The following is a 17,583-nucleotide window of genomic DNA, read 5'->3' as shown; positions in this document are numbered from 1 at the left end:
GGGGGCCGGGGTTTAGGGTTTTTTTTTTTTTTTTTTTAGTTTATTTGTTTGTTTTTGGTCATCACAAACCTTGGACAACTATTTACTCTAAATTACACTTGACCGTGGACCAACGTGAAGGTTATGGGCATCGACCCCCTCCCCCACCCTCCTGTAACTTTTGACTCCCCCAGAACTTGACGACTAATAGCCTAGTGTTGATGGGAAGCCTTACCAGTAGCATAAATAGCCGATCAACACGTATTTTGTGTGTTACATGCAGGACTTTTACAATAAAGTAAGCTAGAGAAAAGAAAATGTTATTCATAAAATCGTAAGGCAGGGAAGAATATATTTACAGTCCTGTATCGTATTTATTGAAAAAAAAAAAAATCTGTGTCTAAGTGGACCCGTGTAGTTCGATCCCGTGTTGTTCAAGGGTCAGCTGTATGTACAGAGATGCTTCCATAAAAGCCAAAGTTGAAAAAGCAGACAGAAAAGCACCAGGAAAGTTTGTGAAATAAAAAAAGGACTTGAGGATTGAGCAGCCCCTGTCCTCATGAGAGGAAACTGCAGCCCCTTCAACCTGAGGATGGGGTTGCCGCAGGTGAAGGCACTGTAAGGGGGTACCGGAGCTGACCTTTGCCCTATAGGTGACATAAGTCAGCCTCTGTCTCATGAGTGAAATGTGTATTTTGTTGTTGTCAAATTGCATTTTTGAGATTGCTGGAAAGGTTGAGTGCCTTTGCACTTGGTTAACGGACGTGTGTGTTCCATCTCTTGTGAATTGCCTGTTCATGGCTCCTTTTGCATTTTTCTGTTGCAGTATCTTTTTTTCTTATTGATTTCAGATATTCTCATAGTATATGTTTGGCTGAGGGTACTTCAAAAAGTTCATGAGAAAAATACAGTTCAAATATGAATCTTTCCATGAACTTTTTAAAGTACCTCATGTATAATTACGTATAATACTGTATATATGTTACAGACCATATGTATTTACGTATGTAGTTATACATGATTGATATTAAACTTCTATTGTAAGTGTTGTATAGATTGTCTTTTCCTGTCTGTAGTTTGTTTTTATTTGCATATAGAAGTACACAATTCATAAATTAGCCTAAGTTTATTACTTCCAGGTTTTCTGACTTCCTCTGAGAGAGCTTCCATTCAACATTTTTGAAATAATCTCATATATGTTTTTGTATTTCTTCTGCTACTTCTGTGATTAGAAAAAATATCTAGATCTTTAATGCAGTTGATTGATATCAATGTTTGTGGTGAAGTAAGAATCTAACTTGGCTTTAGTCACTTTTGAAATCTGTGCTGGCCGCATTGGCTTCATACTTCTTTTCTGCACTGATTTGAAATATCATCTTAATTCCATACAAAATTTTTCTAAATACCACTTTTTGTTTCTGGGTTGGTTGAGTTCCATTAATCTAATTAATTTAATTAATGCTGTTAATTTATTTTAATTAATTTAATTGAGCCATGGAGAGAGGCTTCAGGGGAAACCAGCTGTGCCGACACCTTGATCTCGGACTTGCAGCCTCCAGGATGGTGGGAACGTGAATGTCTGTTGTTTAAGCCCCCAGCTTGTGGTCCTTTGTTATGGCAGCCCTACCAGACTAGTAAAGGGCTGTGATTTGGATTGTATTAGATCAGGAGAGTAATTTGAGGAGACCAGACTCATTCTCAAGGTAGCACACGCTTGCCTCCTGACACACGTTGCCTTCTGATTAGTTTGGATTCTCACCATGGCCATCCCGTGAGATCTGGCACCGCTCTCAAGCCCTCCAAACTCAGGAGATGACACTATAGGGCATTTGGGAGAACTGGGGGATGAGAACCGTGTTTCCTGAACACTCGCTTTCAGTTGGTCTCAGTTCTCTGCCTGGAATATCTCAGCCCATTTTCACAGCAGCCCTCTCGGGTGTGCATGGTCTTAAACTTCTTACAAAGGAGGGACTGGAGCCTCAGTGTTTGTAAATGACTCACCCCACATTCGACAGCTGGCTCAGGACTGGAACCAGGGAGGTTTTGATGCCAGAGATAGACTTGGCCTCTGGGCTCTACTGATTCTCAGACCATTGGTTAAGACAGAAACACCCAGTGTGCTAAGTAGAGTGGACGTGACTTACCTCCTTGAATTGATGTGAGTCTTTGATACACTCAATTTTGGTGACATTCCCATTGAGGTCCCAAGTTAATCTTCTGCTTTTTGGTTCCATCCTTAAGTTCTTGATTGGTGTGTTTGGATCTAAAGTGTTTACAAGTTAGAGTTAGGAAAGAGAGACAAATCTTAAAACAACATCTGGATGGGCACTTTTTTGTGCATTAAGTCAGCCGATACCCTTGGGAAGCAGAGCTCTCTATAGAGAAGTGATTGCTGCCAGAAGCCATGAACTGATAGCGCCCACGGACCTCGTCAGCTCACTTTCCCAATGGGGGGAGAAAAATGTTAGCAAAACAGATCCCTTTATGCTGTCCCTGTCTATGTAAAATTTACCTTTTTTGGGGGGAGGGGCGTGGCTGGCTGGTATAAGGATCTGAACCTTGGTGTTATCAACACCATGCTCTAACCAACTTAGCTAATAACTAACCAGTCCAAAAGTCACCTTTCGTAACCAGGTATCTCATAGCATGTTATTTTCATAGGAAACTGAGGAGAAATTCTGGCTTAGAAATTGGGCTCAAAGTCTTCTGTATTCACTGTGATTTTGGAATGACGGTTTGTAGAATTTATCTATTTTTTAAATTTATTTATTTTTTTGCTCTACATAAAATATGAGGCATGGTTATGACACGATGATATTCATTTCTTTTTACATGTCACAGACTGAGCAATTATAGTATTGTTGAAAACTCTCCCAGAGTTCATACAGTTGAACTGGTGTTGAAGTATAATCAAAGTCCACATATTAGCACCCCAGCATCAACGTGGAAAGAGGCCTCTCTTAGCAGATCACAGGGTTCAACATATTTTATTCACTACTTGTATAAAGATGTAAAATAAAATATTCCATCATATTTTGTCAATAACTGAAAGCTATAAAGATACACCCAATACTTCTTAAGGCTTTGTCTGTGATCCCTCACTTAGAGGACACAGAGAAAATTACTGTTTATAAACTGTAAGTATAATGACTAATTATGAAAATCAACAACGTTGGTTTGATACGCAAGACGGAACCATATGAATACCTTGGTTTCTTGCATTATTTCCTCCTAATTTATAAGAATAATTTATTATTATTTTTTTTAAAAACAAAACTCCTGTGGAAAATTCTTATAAGTTGAAAATGTAACTTTTAGTGGATTTTTATGCCTCAAAATTTACATTTATTTCTGCTAAAACAATGTCAAATCTCATTAAAATAGATGAGTGCCTCAGTATAAATATTAGTTGTAGCATATTTTATTATATTTTATTTAAATAGAAATATTGAACTATTTTATAAAACATTAAAACTGTCTCATAGTTTATATATTTATATGCAAACTATGTGTATGTATATAAGCACACGTGTATAATTTATGTGAAACAACATAACAAGGAAGGTTTTGTCATTAATTACTCCATAAAGTTTACCTACGCTCTCTCATGTCTTTTGTAGCAGTTATTCCACACTCAGTTAAGGTTGTGGTCACAAATAAAACAAGCTTTAATCTTTTTTTTAAAAAAGGAATTCTGGGGCCGGCCCGGTGGCGCACTGGATAGTGCGCCGCTTGGGAAGCGCGGTGGCGCTCCTGCCCGAGGGTTCGGATCCCACATACGGACCAGTTCCCGCTCACTGGCTGAGCGAGGCGCGGGAGCAACACCGAGGGTTGCAATCCCGTTGCCGGTCCCCGGTCCGGTACGGGGGCAACACTGAGGGTTGCGATCCGATGCCGGACACGGAAAAAAGACAAAAGACAAAAAAAAAAAAAAAGGGAATTCTGTAAAGACAAAATAAATCAAAAACCATGTAACTGCATAAGATCATTTACCTCAATATACTAATGTGTTCTGAAAGAAGATGGTAATATTCTCAACTTTGGGTTTTAAAAAATAATTATAGGGCCGGCCTGGTGGCGCACTGCTACAGTGCGCCGCTTGGGAGTGTGGTGGCGCTCCCGCCGAGGGTTCAGATCCCATGTACAGACCGGCTGCTCACTGGCTGAGCGAGGTGCGGGCGCAACACTGAGGGTTGCAATCCCGTTGCCGGTCCCGGTCCGGTACGGGCGCGACACTGAGGGTTACGATCCGTTGCCGGTCACAAAAAAAAGACAAAAAGGAAAAAATAAATAAATAAAATTAAATAAATAAATAAATAAATAAAATAATTATAGATGGTAGGAAATGCTCTTTTACTCACAATAAAGTAACTAGTCCTAGATTTACCTCTCAATGTAAAAAACTGGAAAACTGGGCAAATACATAAACCGACTATTTTCAGACATTGTATAAGGGGCAGCGTAGGACTCAGAAAACTTCTGGGAAGAGATTCCTTGGGAGCTGTAAGCTGAAAAGTCCTGAGAGTTTACTTAAAGCTGAGAGTCATTCAAGTTCTAACAAGGTAAGATCGTAATAGCCTGCCAAAACAAAACTCAACATTTTTAAAGGGCAACAACAAAACTAGATTCTCATCCATCTATTTTTCACAATATCCAGCATTGAATAAAAAATTACTAGATACCCAGAGTGGCAGAGAGGTTTTATCTATAACCAGAAAGAAATATTGCCCTGCAGAGATAAGCTTCTATCTAACTTCGCTATTTTGATGGAAAATAAATAAATATATAAGCTCCTCAATGACAGAGACAATGAAATTAGTAGACGTGGATTTAAAAATGGCCGTTATAAATATGTTCGAGGGCTTAGAGGAAAACATGAGCACAATACAATGAGGGAAGAAAAAGACACTTTTTAAAAAAGAACTAAATGCGACTTGTAGAGGTGAAAAACATAACAACTGAAAAGGAAAAAAGAAAATCACTGGATAAGCTTAAAAGGAAGTGAGACATCAAACTGGGAAAGTTCAGTGAACTTGAAGATATAGCAGTAAAATGTATCCAAGCTGAAGCACCAAGAGAAAAAGGCTGAGAAAAATAAAGCCTCAGTGATGTGGGTGACAATGGAAAGTGGTGTAGCAAACCCATATTTGCAGTCCAAGAGGAAATGGGTCACAAAAATATTTGAAGACATAAAGGCTTAAACATGTCCAAATTCAGTAAAAATTATAAACCCATAGATTCTTGGCGATCAAAAACACTAAGCAGAAAACACAACACACACGCACACATGTGCATGCATGCACCAACCACCTAAACAATAAAAAATCCCCAGAGACACCATAATCAAGTTGCTGAAAAACAACAACAGTGGGATAAAGAAAAATCTTAAAAATAACCAGAGGAAAAAAGACGCAGTGCATATTTGAGGAGGAAGATAATAATTATTGCCAATTGCTCATTAGAAACAATGGAAGACAGAAGAATGACACCTTTGAAGCCTGAAAGAAAACAGTAACAACCACAAACATGACTGTCAACCTACAATTTTATATCCAGCAGAAATGGAAGGTGAAATAAAGATACAGACTAACAAAGCTGAAAGAATTTGTTGCCAGAAGGCCAGGACTACAGAAACGTTAAAGGAGGTTCTTCCAGTTGAAGGAAAACGAGATCTGCACAAAGAAATGTAAAAGAAAAGTAAAAAGGAATTCAAAGGGAGGGTACCAGAAATAGTAACGTAGAAAACTTTTTCTCATTTTTAATAGTGAAAAAAGATAACTGACTGCTAAGAAGTAATCACCATGTATTGTGGGATTATATGATATGTAATAAGTAATATGCGCAGCACAGCACAACAGATTAGATGGAAAACAGAAGTGTGCCATCACAAGATTTCCACATTATATGTGAAGTAGAATAATATTATTTGAAGATAGTATGTGATAAATTAATGATGCATATTTTAAATCCAGAATCATCAATAAATCAATGAAACAAAGAGGTATAGTCCAAAAGCCAGCAGGGGAGGAAAAAAATGGAACATGAAGAATGCTTAATGAACTGAAAAGAAGTCAGGAAAAGAAGAAAAAAATAACAAATAAAATATGAGAAAAATAGTAAACAAATAAGAAAATCATAGAATTAAAACCAACCATGTTAGTAAGTAAATGTAGACAGGTAAATGGTCTGTAAACTCTAAGGAAAAGACTGTCAGACTAGATGAAAACCAACACCCAACAGTATGCTTACAACAAAGGCTTAAATTTAAGTACAGATGAAATTAAAATAATGAGAAAATATATTTCATGCAAACTCTAACCATAGGAAACCTGGAATTGTTATATTAATATGACAGTACTTCAAAACATTTGTGTAAAAATGGAATTAAAAGATAATACAAATCTTTCCATAAACTTTTGGTTGTACCCTTGTATGAGATAAAGCAGACTCCAGGACAAGGAATATTTCCAAAGATAAGGAGGGACGAATTCATTCAAACATGTATGCTCCCAATAACAAAACTTCAAAATACGTAAAGCATAAGCGTGAGCCCTCTCTCTAATTGATAGAATAAATAGACAGAAAACAGGAAGGATGCAGAGGATTGGACAAAAATATCAACCAATTTGACCTAATTAACATTTATGGAATTGTATAACCAACAACAGCAGAATGCACATTTTTATAAAGGGCTCATAGAAGATTCATGAAAATGGGCCACATACTGAGATGTGAAATAAGTCATAGTACAGTTTTTTTTTCCTTTTTGTCTTTTTTTACTGACCGGTAATGGGATCGCAACCCTCGGTGTCACGCCCGTACCGGGGACTGGCAACGGGGTTGCAACCCTCGGTGTTGCGCCCGCACTGCGCTCAGCCAGTGAGCGGGAACCGGTCTCCACATGGGACCCGAACCCTCGGCAGGAGCACCGCCATGCTCCCAAGTGGTGCACTCTCCAGTGCACCACTGGGCCGGCCCCATAGTACATTTTACAAAGCTTAAATCAAACACAGTATGTCCTCTGACTACAACAGGATTAAACTCGAAATCAATTATTTTTTAATGTGGAAAATACTATATATTTGCAAATTAAACAGCATACTTCTAAATTACCCATAGGTCAGAGAAGAAATCACACACAAAAATAGAAAATATTTTGAACTGAATGAAAATTAAAAAAAAAAAAACTTGTGATATCCAGCTAAAGCAATGTTTGCAGGGAGATTTATCACATCGAATGCTTCCTAGACAAGAGAAGCGTCTAAATTTGATAATCTAAGTTTCCACATTAGGAAGTTGGAGAAAGAAGAGCAAATTGAAGTTTTTTAAAAAATTAAACCTACAATAATAAAGAGAATAAAAACCACTGAAAAAGGTAATGGAAGAACAGTGCAGGCCATCGAAGAAAGCATCTTTGTAAAGATCTATATGATTAATAACTTCTACCTAGAAAAAAAGAGACAAAGCAAAAGTGACCGTTTTCCAGAATGAAAAAAGAGGCAACGATGTGGATTATATAGATATTGAAAGAATAATAAGGGAGCATTTGAACAAATTTATGCCGACCCATTCAACAACATTCGAAATGGACAAATTTAGTGAAAGACACAAACACCACTGTCATAAAAAATAGAAAACCTTCATAGCCTTAATTCTATTAAAGGAATAGAACTCATAGTGAAAAACCTTCCCACAAAGAAAACCCTAAGTACAGTTGGTTCCACTGGTGAATCCTATCACATACTTCAGGAAGGAATTCCGTCCGAGGACACAGACTTTCAAAAAGAAACGGAGGGGACATTTCTGCACATTTTATGAATGCGGTACTATCCCGATACCAAAATCAAAGACATTCATAGTAAACCAGAAAAGCAGGATTTATGTTACTTAGCTGGTTTAGTTATTCCACAGTGTATACACATCCCAAAACATCATGCCAAAATATATATGATTTTAATTTGTCAATTTAAAAAAAATTAAAAACAATGGGATGTTGTATCCAGTTGAAATTTTTGTTAGAATAAGTTATAGTTGGGTTTCCCAAGGGGAGTGCAATATCCATTATAAACAGTCACAAAATCTCTTAACAAAAATATCAATAAGTTAGGGCTGGCCCGTGCCTCACTCGGGAGAGTGTGGTACTGATGACACCAAGGCCGCGGGTTCAGATCCTATATAGGGATGGCCGGTTAGCTCAGTGGGGAGAGCGTGGTGCTGACAACACCAAGTCAAGGGTTAAGATCCCCTTACCGGTCATCTTTAATATATATATATATATATATATAAGTTGACTCCAGCAATATAAAAAATTGATAATATCACATGGCCAAGCAGGATTTACTGCAGGAATGCACAATTGTTGTAGCAATCAATATCATTTACTTCATTAACAAAAAACTGCTGATCTCCATAGAAGGAGGGGGGAAATTGACAACATTGAATATCCGTTTATGATTTAAAACTCTCAGCAAATTAGGCATCAAAGAAAACTTCCTTCCCCTGGTAAATCTACGAAAATCCCTCAGCTAGCTCGGACTTCATGCTGAAAGACAAAACACTCCCCCATAAGTCTGGGACAAAGGCAGGTCTGGCTTCAATGCTTTTATCTCGCACTGACCGGTATGATACCAATCTGTGGCCCCGAGAATGTAATTTGACCAAGGTGGGGGCTTTAGAGGACTTGGAGGGGAAAATATCAGAATTTGAGAGTGTGTTAGCTGCTTCCTTCAGCCCCTAGTATGTCAATACTAGAAGGAAACACACTTCCTGACCGCGGTCAGCCGTTCTAGAACCCTGTGCACCCTGGTGACCTCAAAGGCACAGCAGCCTCTGCCCCAAGAGAAATGGGCAGACAAAGGCGGGAACCAGGAACAGAGCTGAGATCATGGTGGGACCTTGTGGGATGTGGAGACACGGAGGAAGCCCCGGCCCCTCTTGTGGGCCTAGCCACGTGGCTGAGTCCCAGTGCATGGGACGGGCAGAAGTGACCGGTGGTTCTTCCAGTCCTGACCCGCACACTCCTCCATGCTCTTCCTGGGAGAGGAGGGGGCCGCACGATCCGATATAAGATTCCTGGGTCATTGAATGAGCCCGTGGAGGCAGATCCACCTGTCACGGGCTGAATTATGTCCCCCTAATGTACATGTTGGAGTCCTAACTCCCTGTAACTGCAAATATGACCTTATTTGGAAACAGGTTCATTGCAGATGAATTTAGTTAAGATGAGGTCACACTGGAGTAGGGTGGGTTCCTAATCTAATATGACACGTGTCCTTGTAAAAAGGGGACTTTGGACACAGCCATGCACACAGGGAGAACACCATGTGAAAATTGGAACAGATCGTCCCCTAGAGACTTCAAACAGCCCTGCCAGAGCCTTGAGGCTGGACTTCTAGCCTGCAGGACCATGAGACAATAAATGTCTGTTGCTTAGGCCACCCGGTTTATGGTACTTCGTTACAGCAGCTGTTGTGGACTAAATGCGCATGTCTCTCCCCAAGTTATTAATCATCATGACCACTGAGTGTCTCATATGAGCCACACATGGGCTAAGGAGACGCTAATTTGTCCACATCTGTAAATCTACAAAATGCAAGCAAGAAAAAGTAAGGGGGACTTGTTGCCTACGTATGTCCCCTTTCAGGTTTTAAAAGCTTCTCCTTTACTTGAAGATATTTTTTTTTCCCCTCTAGGCATGGGGTCAAGTATTAGCTCACTTAATCTTTTTTTTCTTTAATTTATTTTTGACGACAAAACAAGTCTTAATATACTTAAAAAGACTAACGTCATAGAAAATGTGTTCTCTGATCACAATAACAGAAGGAAATTTAGAAAACCCCCAAAGTGTGGAAATTAAACAACGCTCTCCTGAATAAACAATGAGTAAAAAGAAAAATCACAGGGAAATTAGAGATAAAAATCAAAGCACGACGTATCCAAATTTATAGGATGCAGGCTCGTGCAGTGCTTCCAGCAAAATTTATACTTGTAAAAATGTGTATTCAAATGCTACATTCTTTTTTAAGCTATTAATCTCCTTGCAGATTTCTTCCTTCATCTGCTGGATTTCTATTTCTCATTTCATTGTGTTTTCTAATGGAGTCTGCTCGTATCTCAGTGAGTTTCCTTAAGATTGTTGTCGGAATTCTTTTTCTGTCGTTTCGAGCTCTACAGGGACTGGCATTTGATTCTCGAGGATATTTGAAATCCAAGTTTATTCCCCCATGTAAAGCAGGGTTCATAAAACTACCGAAGAGCTTGGAGGCACGGGGAAACTGACGCACGGCATTTAAGACGTGCTACTTCCCTTACCGGGCACAGATTCTGGTCTCTCTCCTTGACCATGGAGAGAACACCGACTGCCTGGTTGTCTGAAAACAACATTGTTTTAGCAAATGAGTGATGCCCGTGTCCCGGACATCCATGGCAGTATAGGTGGGGCCACAGGACTGTTCCCAGGACAGAGAGTGCTTGGTGCCGCGTGGCTCTGATGTGTCCACCAGCTCATTCATCTGCCCCTCAAAGCTTGAAGCGACGGCTCCTTTATAATGTCTAGTTCTCACAGTTCTGAAGACCAGAAGTGTGATATCAGGGTGTCGGCAGGGTTGGTTCCTCCTGGAGGATCCGAGGGAAAACCTGTCCCACGCCTCTCTCTTAGCTTTCGGTGTTTGCTGGCAATGCTTGGCATTCCTTGGCTTATAGGTGCATACCTCTGATCTCTGCCTGCTGTCCTCATATGGCCGTCCCTCCGTGTGTGTCTGTGTCCTAACCGCCTCTTCTTATAAGGACACCGGTCCTATTGGATTAGGGCACACCCTAGTGACCTCCTTTTAACGTGATCATCTGCAAAGATCCAATTTCCAGATAAGGTCACATTTACAGGTATTGGGGACTAGGGTTTCAACATCAATTTGGGGGACACTGTCCAACTCATAACTGTGCCATTTTGGCAAAACGACATTTATTTGTGAGCTACTATATCTGTTTTCCAGGGCTGCCATAATAAAGTTCCACAAACTGGGAGGCAACAGAAATTTATCTTCAAGGCTCTGGAGACCAGAAATCAAGGTGTGGGCAGGATAGGTTCCTTCTGGAGGCTCTGAGAAAGAATCCATCCCATGCCTCTCCTGCTGGCTCCTGGTGGCTGCCAGCAACCCTCGGCATGTAGAGACATCACTCCAGTTTATTCCTCCGTCTTCCCATGGCATTGTCACCTGTGTCTGTGTCTAAATTTCCCCTGTTGTAAGGACAGCAGTCATATTGGATTCAGGTCCCATAATACTCTAGCATTGCCCCATCTTAATTGATCAACTCTTTAAAGACTCTATTTCCAAATGAGGTCACATTCAAAGGTACTGGGGAGCAGGGGACTCCACTGGGGATGGAAGGACACAATTCAGGCTATAATGATGGTCTTTTTGGTTGCCCTACCCAGGAATCAGGTGATGCATGTTGAAGGTCGAACACAATTTCTCATCATAATGGTAATACTGAACTAAGGTGAGCTACTGATCCTAGCAGTTGAGCTGCATCAAAATGCCCAACAGTGGTACTGCACCACAATCAAGGTCCTAGCTGTGACCATGCACTAGAGTTTTACAAGCTCTTACCATGGAGGGGAGGGAGGTTGTGAGGGGTGCATGAGGAGGCTCTGTATCATTCTTGACAACTGCATGTAAACCTACACTGATCTCAGCATAAAAAGTTTAATGGAAAAATGAAACACCCCACAGATGCGCAGACTGTACACAGCTTTTCCTCCAGTGCATACCTTTGGTTTGCAGCTGACAGGAGACGGGAACCAGGAACATCATGAGCCAGAGGACAGCCATGGCTGATGCGGCTCCCGCAGGAGAGAGGGGCGAGCTGGAAGGGAAGGGACCATTAGCAAGTGGGAGAGGCTGCAGGGGCTGGATGGGGGTGCTGGGAGGAGGTTCGGCTCCTTAGGGAAAGTGGTGCTAAGAGAGCATGGAGCTCCCTCCAGGTGGGAAGGCCTTCGTGCAAGTGCATGTGTGTTTATTCTGTGTTGTGCATGTGTACATGTGTGCATATGTCATGTGTGCAAACACATGCACATTCACACTTGTACATGCATGTGGGCACATGGTCTCATTGTGCATGTGTGCACACGTGTATGTATGGATATGCGTGTGTGAGTGTGTGGACATGTGCATGTAAACTTATGTGTGTGTGCATGCATGTTTGCGTATCCACACACACGTGCATGCACGAGCATGCATGTGTGATGGGTACTGAAGCGTGTGTGCATATATGTATGTACATATTGTGCACAAATATGTGTCTGTGAATCAATGTGTGTGCATGTGTGCTTGTTGTGTGTATGTATCGTGTGCTTGTGTGTGCATTGTGTGTGTGCATGCAAGTATATACGTATGTATACGTGCACGTGCCTGATTGTGTGCATATGTGTATGTAAATCTACGTGTGTGCATGCACAGCCTGTTTTGAAAGAGCTCCCGCCCTGGAGGTATGGCACGCTCCTGGCTGCAGCCCGTCCAGAAACGGGGAAAGCTCACTCCCTGTGGTGCACCAGGAAGTGCTCAGAGAACAAAGCTGTGGAAGGAAGTTTAATTAAAATGATGAAACCAGCACAGACAGGACTTCCTAAGTGAACCGGGTTACAGTAACTGCTCATTGTGTAATCTCGAAATCCCAGCTAGGAACCGCCTCCCCATGTCCCTACAGAGCCGTCTGCAGGCTGGCTCTTTTGTTCCCTCATACGGGGGAAGTGGCCTTCTGTGCCCTCTGGGGCAGCCAGCCCTGGGGTCTCCTGATGGACCCACCCTATTCCCCCACCCAGAGTTGTCTTTCACGAGCATCACCACTGCCCTGGAGTACCCTTTTGACTGACAGCAGGAGCAGCAGCAATCATGATTCCAGCTCCTTCCTGCTGAGCCCCGGCGCGTGGGGGCCAGCTCAGGCGCACCCAGCAGAAGACCCCACAGAGGAACCTCAGAGCCTCACCTGCCGTGGGGGCCACCCCGTTCCCCAGGGGCTCAGTCTCTCCCTGCTCTTTGGGACCACCCCCCCACAGAACATGCCCCTCCAGGTGATCCCATCTGGAAAATCTTGGCTGGAATAGAGGAGGGGGCTGCTGACCCTCCCTACCGTAAAAGGCCAAAGCACCACATCCTTGATAAGGACAATATCAAAATTTCAACGATAGACCAACAACAGCCTGGACTCATGCCTATTTAATGAAGACAAGTCCAGCGGCCATCCTGGGGTTTGCCCCCCAGGGGGTATCCAGGGGGGTGTGGGAGCCTGTTCCTGGGATCTGCTCAGATACGGCAAGCTCCCGTGCATACAGTTGGCGCCAGCACAGTAAGAATTGCACAGTGAGGCATCTTTCCTCACGTGAAGAGGGGCACATTCTCTTTAAACAACCAAATGGCATTAACCGTGGCGAGCATATTGATTGCCCTCAAATTGTGAGCTGAAGGGACAACCCCAGGGGAAGCCAAGCCCCTCGAGGTTGGGGACGGGGCTGGGGGGCAGCAGAGAATGGGGGGTTCAGGAGAAATGAACCTTGGGACGCTTCTGAGCCTGCTCGGGGCGGGACCATGAGCTACCTCCGAACCAGCTGGTGCAGCCCAGTGGGGAAAGCAGGAGGTGGCAGGGAGTGTCCCATAGTGACCTCGCTGCCCCAAATGTGGTCTCCAGCATCACCATCAGCATCGTTGCCTGTGGGGCTTCTGGCCCAGCAAGACCCACTGCGTGAGAATGCTGACGTGAGGCTCGGGAATCAGTGTTTTTAAAAAATGTACTGATGAAGGCTGGCCAGTTAGCTCAGAGAGTTAGAGCACGGTGCTGATAACAGCAAGGTCCAGGGTTCGATCCCTGTACTGGCCAGCTGCCAAAAATGAATAAATAAGATAAAATGTGTTCATTAGCATTTCCATTGATGTGAAATTCATATGCCGTAAAACTCACCAATTAAAAACGCACAATCCAGAGGCGTTCAGTGCACTCACCACGCTGTGCAAACACCACTTCTATCTAGTTCCAGAATATTCTCTTTTTTTTTTTTGTCTTTTGTCTTTTTCCGTGTCCGGCAACGGATCGCAACCCTCAGTGTTGCCCCCGTACTGGACCGGGGACCGGCAACGGGATTGCAACCGTCGGTGTTGCTCCCGCGCCTCGCTCAGCCAGTGAGCAGGAACCGGTCTGTATGTGGGATCCGAACCCTCGGGCGGGAGCGCCGCCGCGCTTCCCAAGCGGCGCACTTATCCAGTGCGCCACCGAGCCGGCCCTAGTTCCAGAATATTCTCATCACCCCAGAAGGAGACCCCGTACCCATAAAGCACCCCCTCCCCATCCCCGCTTCCCAGCGCCTGGCCACCAGCAATCTGCTTTCTGTCTCTGTGGATTTCCCTATTCTGGACATTTCCTGGAAATAGAACTCTGCAGTTCTAGTCATCGGTGTCTGGCTTCTCTCGCTCGGTGTTGTGGTTTGGAGGTTCACCCAGATTGCAGCAGGTGTCAGGCTTCGTCCCTTTTTATGGCCAGATAATATCCCGTCCCATGGATGGTCCATGTTTTGTTTCATGGTTTGTCCGCGGATGGACGTCTGGGCCCTGTCTCCGTTTTGGGTGGTGCGAATCACGCTGCCACAAGGGATCTGCGCTTTCGCGAGCCCTCCAGGGTATTCAAGTCTCACCAGCCTTCAAGAACTACTGACAAACCCTATGACTAGGGTGGGGTCCCAGCCCCCAAGTGGCTCCCCAGCAGGCAGCCCCAGACATCAGGGCTGCACCAGCCTTGACCAGCGCCGTCCAATAAAAACACAACGGCGGCCACGCGGGCATGTGTGCATTTTTTAGGCGCCACGTGGCAAAAGGTGAAAAAATTGTAACATTCTAATCCTATACACGATTTAACCCAATGCATCTGAAATGGTCTCCCTTCAGCATGTGATCAAGGTAAAAATTCCTAACGAGACAGGGAGCATCTTTTTTCTGGTACTGACATGTTGAATCGGCACGTACTTGCCCATGGGCAGCACATCTCAGCTGCAACCGGCCACTGTCAAAGGCTCTGTGGCCACCTGTGGCCGGTGCCAATGTCTGGGCCAGTGTGGATCTGCAGGGAGAGCATGCTCGGCCCCCTGCCTGCCTTCCCTCCCTCGTCCCAGCCCGGGGGGCAGATCTTACCTTATTGCAGAGGAGTGTCCAGTGTCGGGGAGGCCAGCTGCTCTGGGGATCCTGACCCCGGAGAGTCCCTAACCCCAGACGTTCCAGCTCCGATTTGCCTGTTTCTACTGAAGGAACCCTCCCCAAAGAGAAACTGAAGCTCTTTGTCCCTGTTCAGCTTTATTTATAGACTCCAGGCGGGGCCCCTCCCCTAACAGTCAGACTCCGTGGGCTGCGCTGTGGACGTGCATGGTCAAGGGACCCCTTGTCTCTCTCCGGGGCTGGGATTCCAGACTCAGCAGTGTGGAAAGCCGCCGTGCGCTTTCCCAGAACACTGTTTCTTTTTAAAAGTGTCACTTTCCTGTTGTCATTTCTCCCCGACTGTTCCTCTTTGTTACAATTTTAATGACTGCTTTCCATTTGAACAAGGTCGGGTTCTGCTGTAGTAAATGGAGTCAGACAAGGACTCATGGCTGTGCTCGGGGAGTCCTGGTCAGAAAAGTCCCAGATTAGAAAGCTGTCCTGGGCGTAGCGGGTCAAATCCAACCTTTCGTGTGGCATCCACCACGCTGCCCTCAGCTTCCCTTTCCAGCGCTGGAATCTGTTGTTTTCCTCTGCTCAGCAAAGTCACCCCCGGCCCTCCGTCCAGAGATGCCCACCCTGTGCTTGGCCCCACTCCCAAGCCCACCCGACTCAGCGCCTCCCTGCAGCCTTCTCCGCCCAGGTTCGACTCGCTTTGTCGAGTGCTTGAATTGTGTGTTCAAGTGACTTTCCCGCTGCCTCCAAAATCTCCATCTACCTGGAATCTCAGAGCGTGACTTTACTTGGAAACAGGGTCGTTACTGATGTAATTAGTTAAGATGAAGTCATCTTGGGAGTAGGGTGGCCCTAAATCCAATGACATGTGTCCTAAAGAGACAGAAGAGGAGACACAGACAGAGGAGAGACCACATGAAGATGGAGGCAGAGACTGGAGTGATGTGGCCACAGGCCCAGGGACGCCTGGAGCCACCAGGAGCTGGAAGAGGCAGGAAGGATCCTCCCCTGGAGCCTCCGGAGGGAGCACGGCCCTGCCACCCCTGGACCTAAGACTCCTGCCTCCAGAACTGGGAAAGGATGAATTTCTGTTGTTTTAAGCCCCCCAGTTCTTAGCCATTTGTTACAGCAGCCCTGGGACACTCATACACCCACCCTCCCGCCAGGGTTCAGGTGTCTGTTAAGCAGCCCCTGCTGGGGACGAAAGCCCTCTCCGCCCCCACGAGAAGAACCAGATCTCCTCACGCGTCCTCCTGGGCAATGGGCATCTTATGAAGAATCCGGGCAATTCCAAAATGCTCAGTGACCATCCACGGTGCAGAGCGCGTGCTAGGACTGGGACCCTGGGCTGCAGACACGGATGACAGGTGGGCTTTGGGGGAGATCCAGTGGAGCACAGGCTTCAGCCGTGGGACACCGGGCAGTCATCGATCTGAGTTCAAGGCTGAACCAGTGCAGGGAGGCAGCCCCCTTAGAGGGCTCCGTGGCCCCAGTGCCACAGGGTGGAGCACAGAGGCAGATTCTGGGGCATAGTCGGGGAGGGGCGTTTCAAACCAGCTCCTGGGAAAAGACTGGCCAGAGAAGGACGGGATTGGGACAGGGGATGCGAAGGGACAAAGGGAAGTGGAGGCGTCCGAGCAGGTGCCAGGCTGTTCTTGGGCAGAGTGTGTGGCTGCTGAAGATAAGGGGGCAAGACTGACCTCAGCAGGTGGCCCATTGCGACACGCCCGGCTCCCCCAGCTGCACGGACCCCGTGATAAGAGCCGCCGTGTGGCTGGAGCCGGAGCCCGAGTCACGCTGTGCTTCGGGGTGAAGACACTGACTGTCGGCCCAGACCAGCCCCTAAATGAGAGCGGCGGGGGTTTTCCTCTGTCCTTCCTTCCTCTCTCTGTCCCAGCCTCTCTCCGTCCCTCCCCCTGGCTCTTTCTTTTCTCCTGCCAAGTGCCCATGAACTGAGTATGTAACATGGCTCACTGCGTTCGTGTGAATGTCTCCCCCCAAAATAAAGTCCCCAAACCCCTGTCCTGTTGGCGGTGCTGAGACTACACAGCGGCCCTGCCCAGTGTTGGCCCTGCCTGGGGACATGCTTGTTACAAACCTCCCCTTTCCGGGAAGGACACCCCAATTCAGAGTGCCGACGGCCTTGGGACTGCCCTCCTTCTGGAACCCTGGGGCCACCATGAGGGTGGCAGCAGGCCACGGGCGCTATAGGACGGGGAGACGCGATTTCCAGGAGGGACAAGGGGATGGAGGAAAGGGACGTGAGGCACCAACTCTTCGCGGCTGCCCCATGCCCCCGTCCCCCGTGTCCCAGAGGGCCTGGGGTCCCCGAGGACATGGCAAAGAGCAGCTCCGAAAGGGGCTTGTGGGCACAGAAGGAGGCGGACCATTCGGCTGACAAAGACCACCCCGGATG

The 17,583-nt window shown here is 45.3% G+C and overlaps 1 protein-coding gene across 1 annotated transcript in view; it reads right to left on the bottom strand.

The window, feature by feature from the left end:
• The window catches only part of IL3RA (interleukin 3 receptor, alpha (low affinity)), a 32,553-nt gene extending 17,219 nt beyond the window's left edge, over positions 1–15,334 (bottom strand). Inside the window, exons 1-3 of the mRNA XM_008568151.1 lie at positions 15,153–15,334; positions 11,750–11,844; positions 2,124–2,242 (exon numbers count right to left, since the gene is read on the bottom strand). Coding sequence (XP_008566373.1) covers positions 2,124–2,242; positions 11,750–11,810 — 180 coding nt within the window. The 5' untranslated portion in view covers positions 11,811–11,844; positions 15,153–15,334. The remainder of the gene's footprint in view (positions 1–2,123; positions 2,243–11,749; positions 11,845–15,152) is intronic.
• Positions 15,335–17,583: the final 2,249 nt, after the last annotated feature.

This window comes from Galeopterus variegatus, unplaced genomic scaffold, assembly GCF_000696425.1.
Source record: "Galeopterus variegatus unplaced genomic scaffold, G_variegatus-3.0.2 Scaffold21, whole genome shotgun sequence".
NCBI classification, from domain to species: Eukaryota; Metazoa; Chordata; class Mammalia; order Dermoptera; family Cynocephalidae; genus Galeopterus; species Galeopterus variegatus.
The sequence above is the reverse complement of the archived record's forward strand: the minus strand, read 5'-3'. Positions and strand labels throughout refer to the sequence as shown.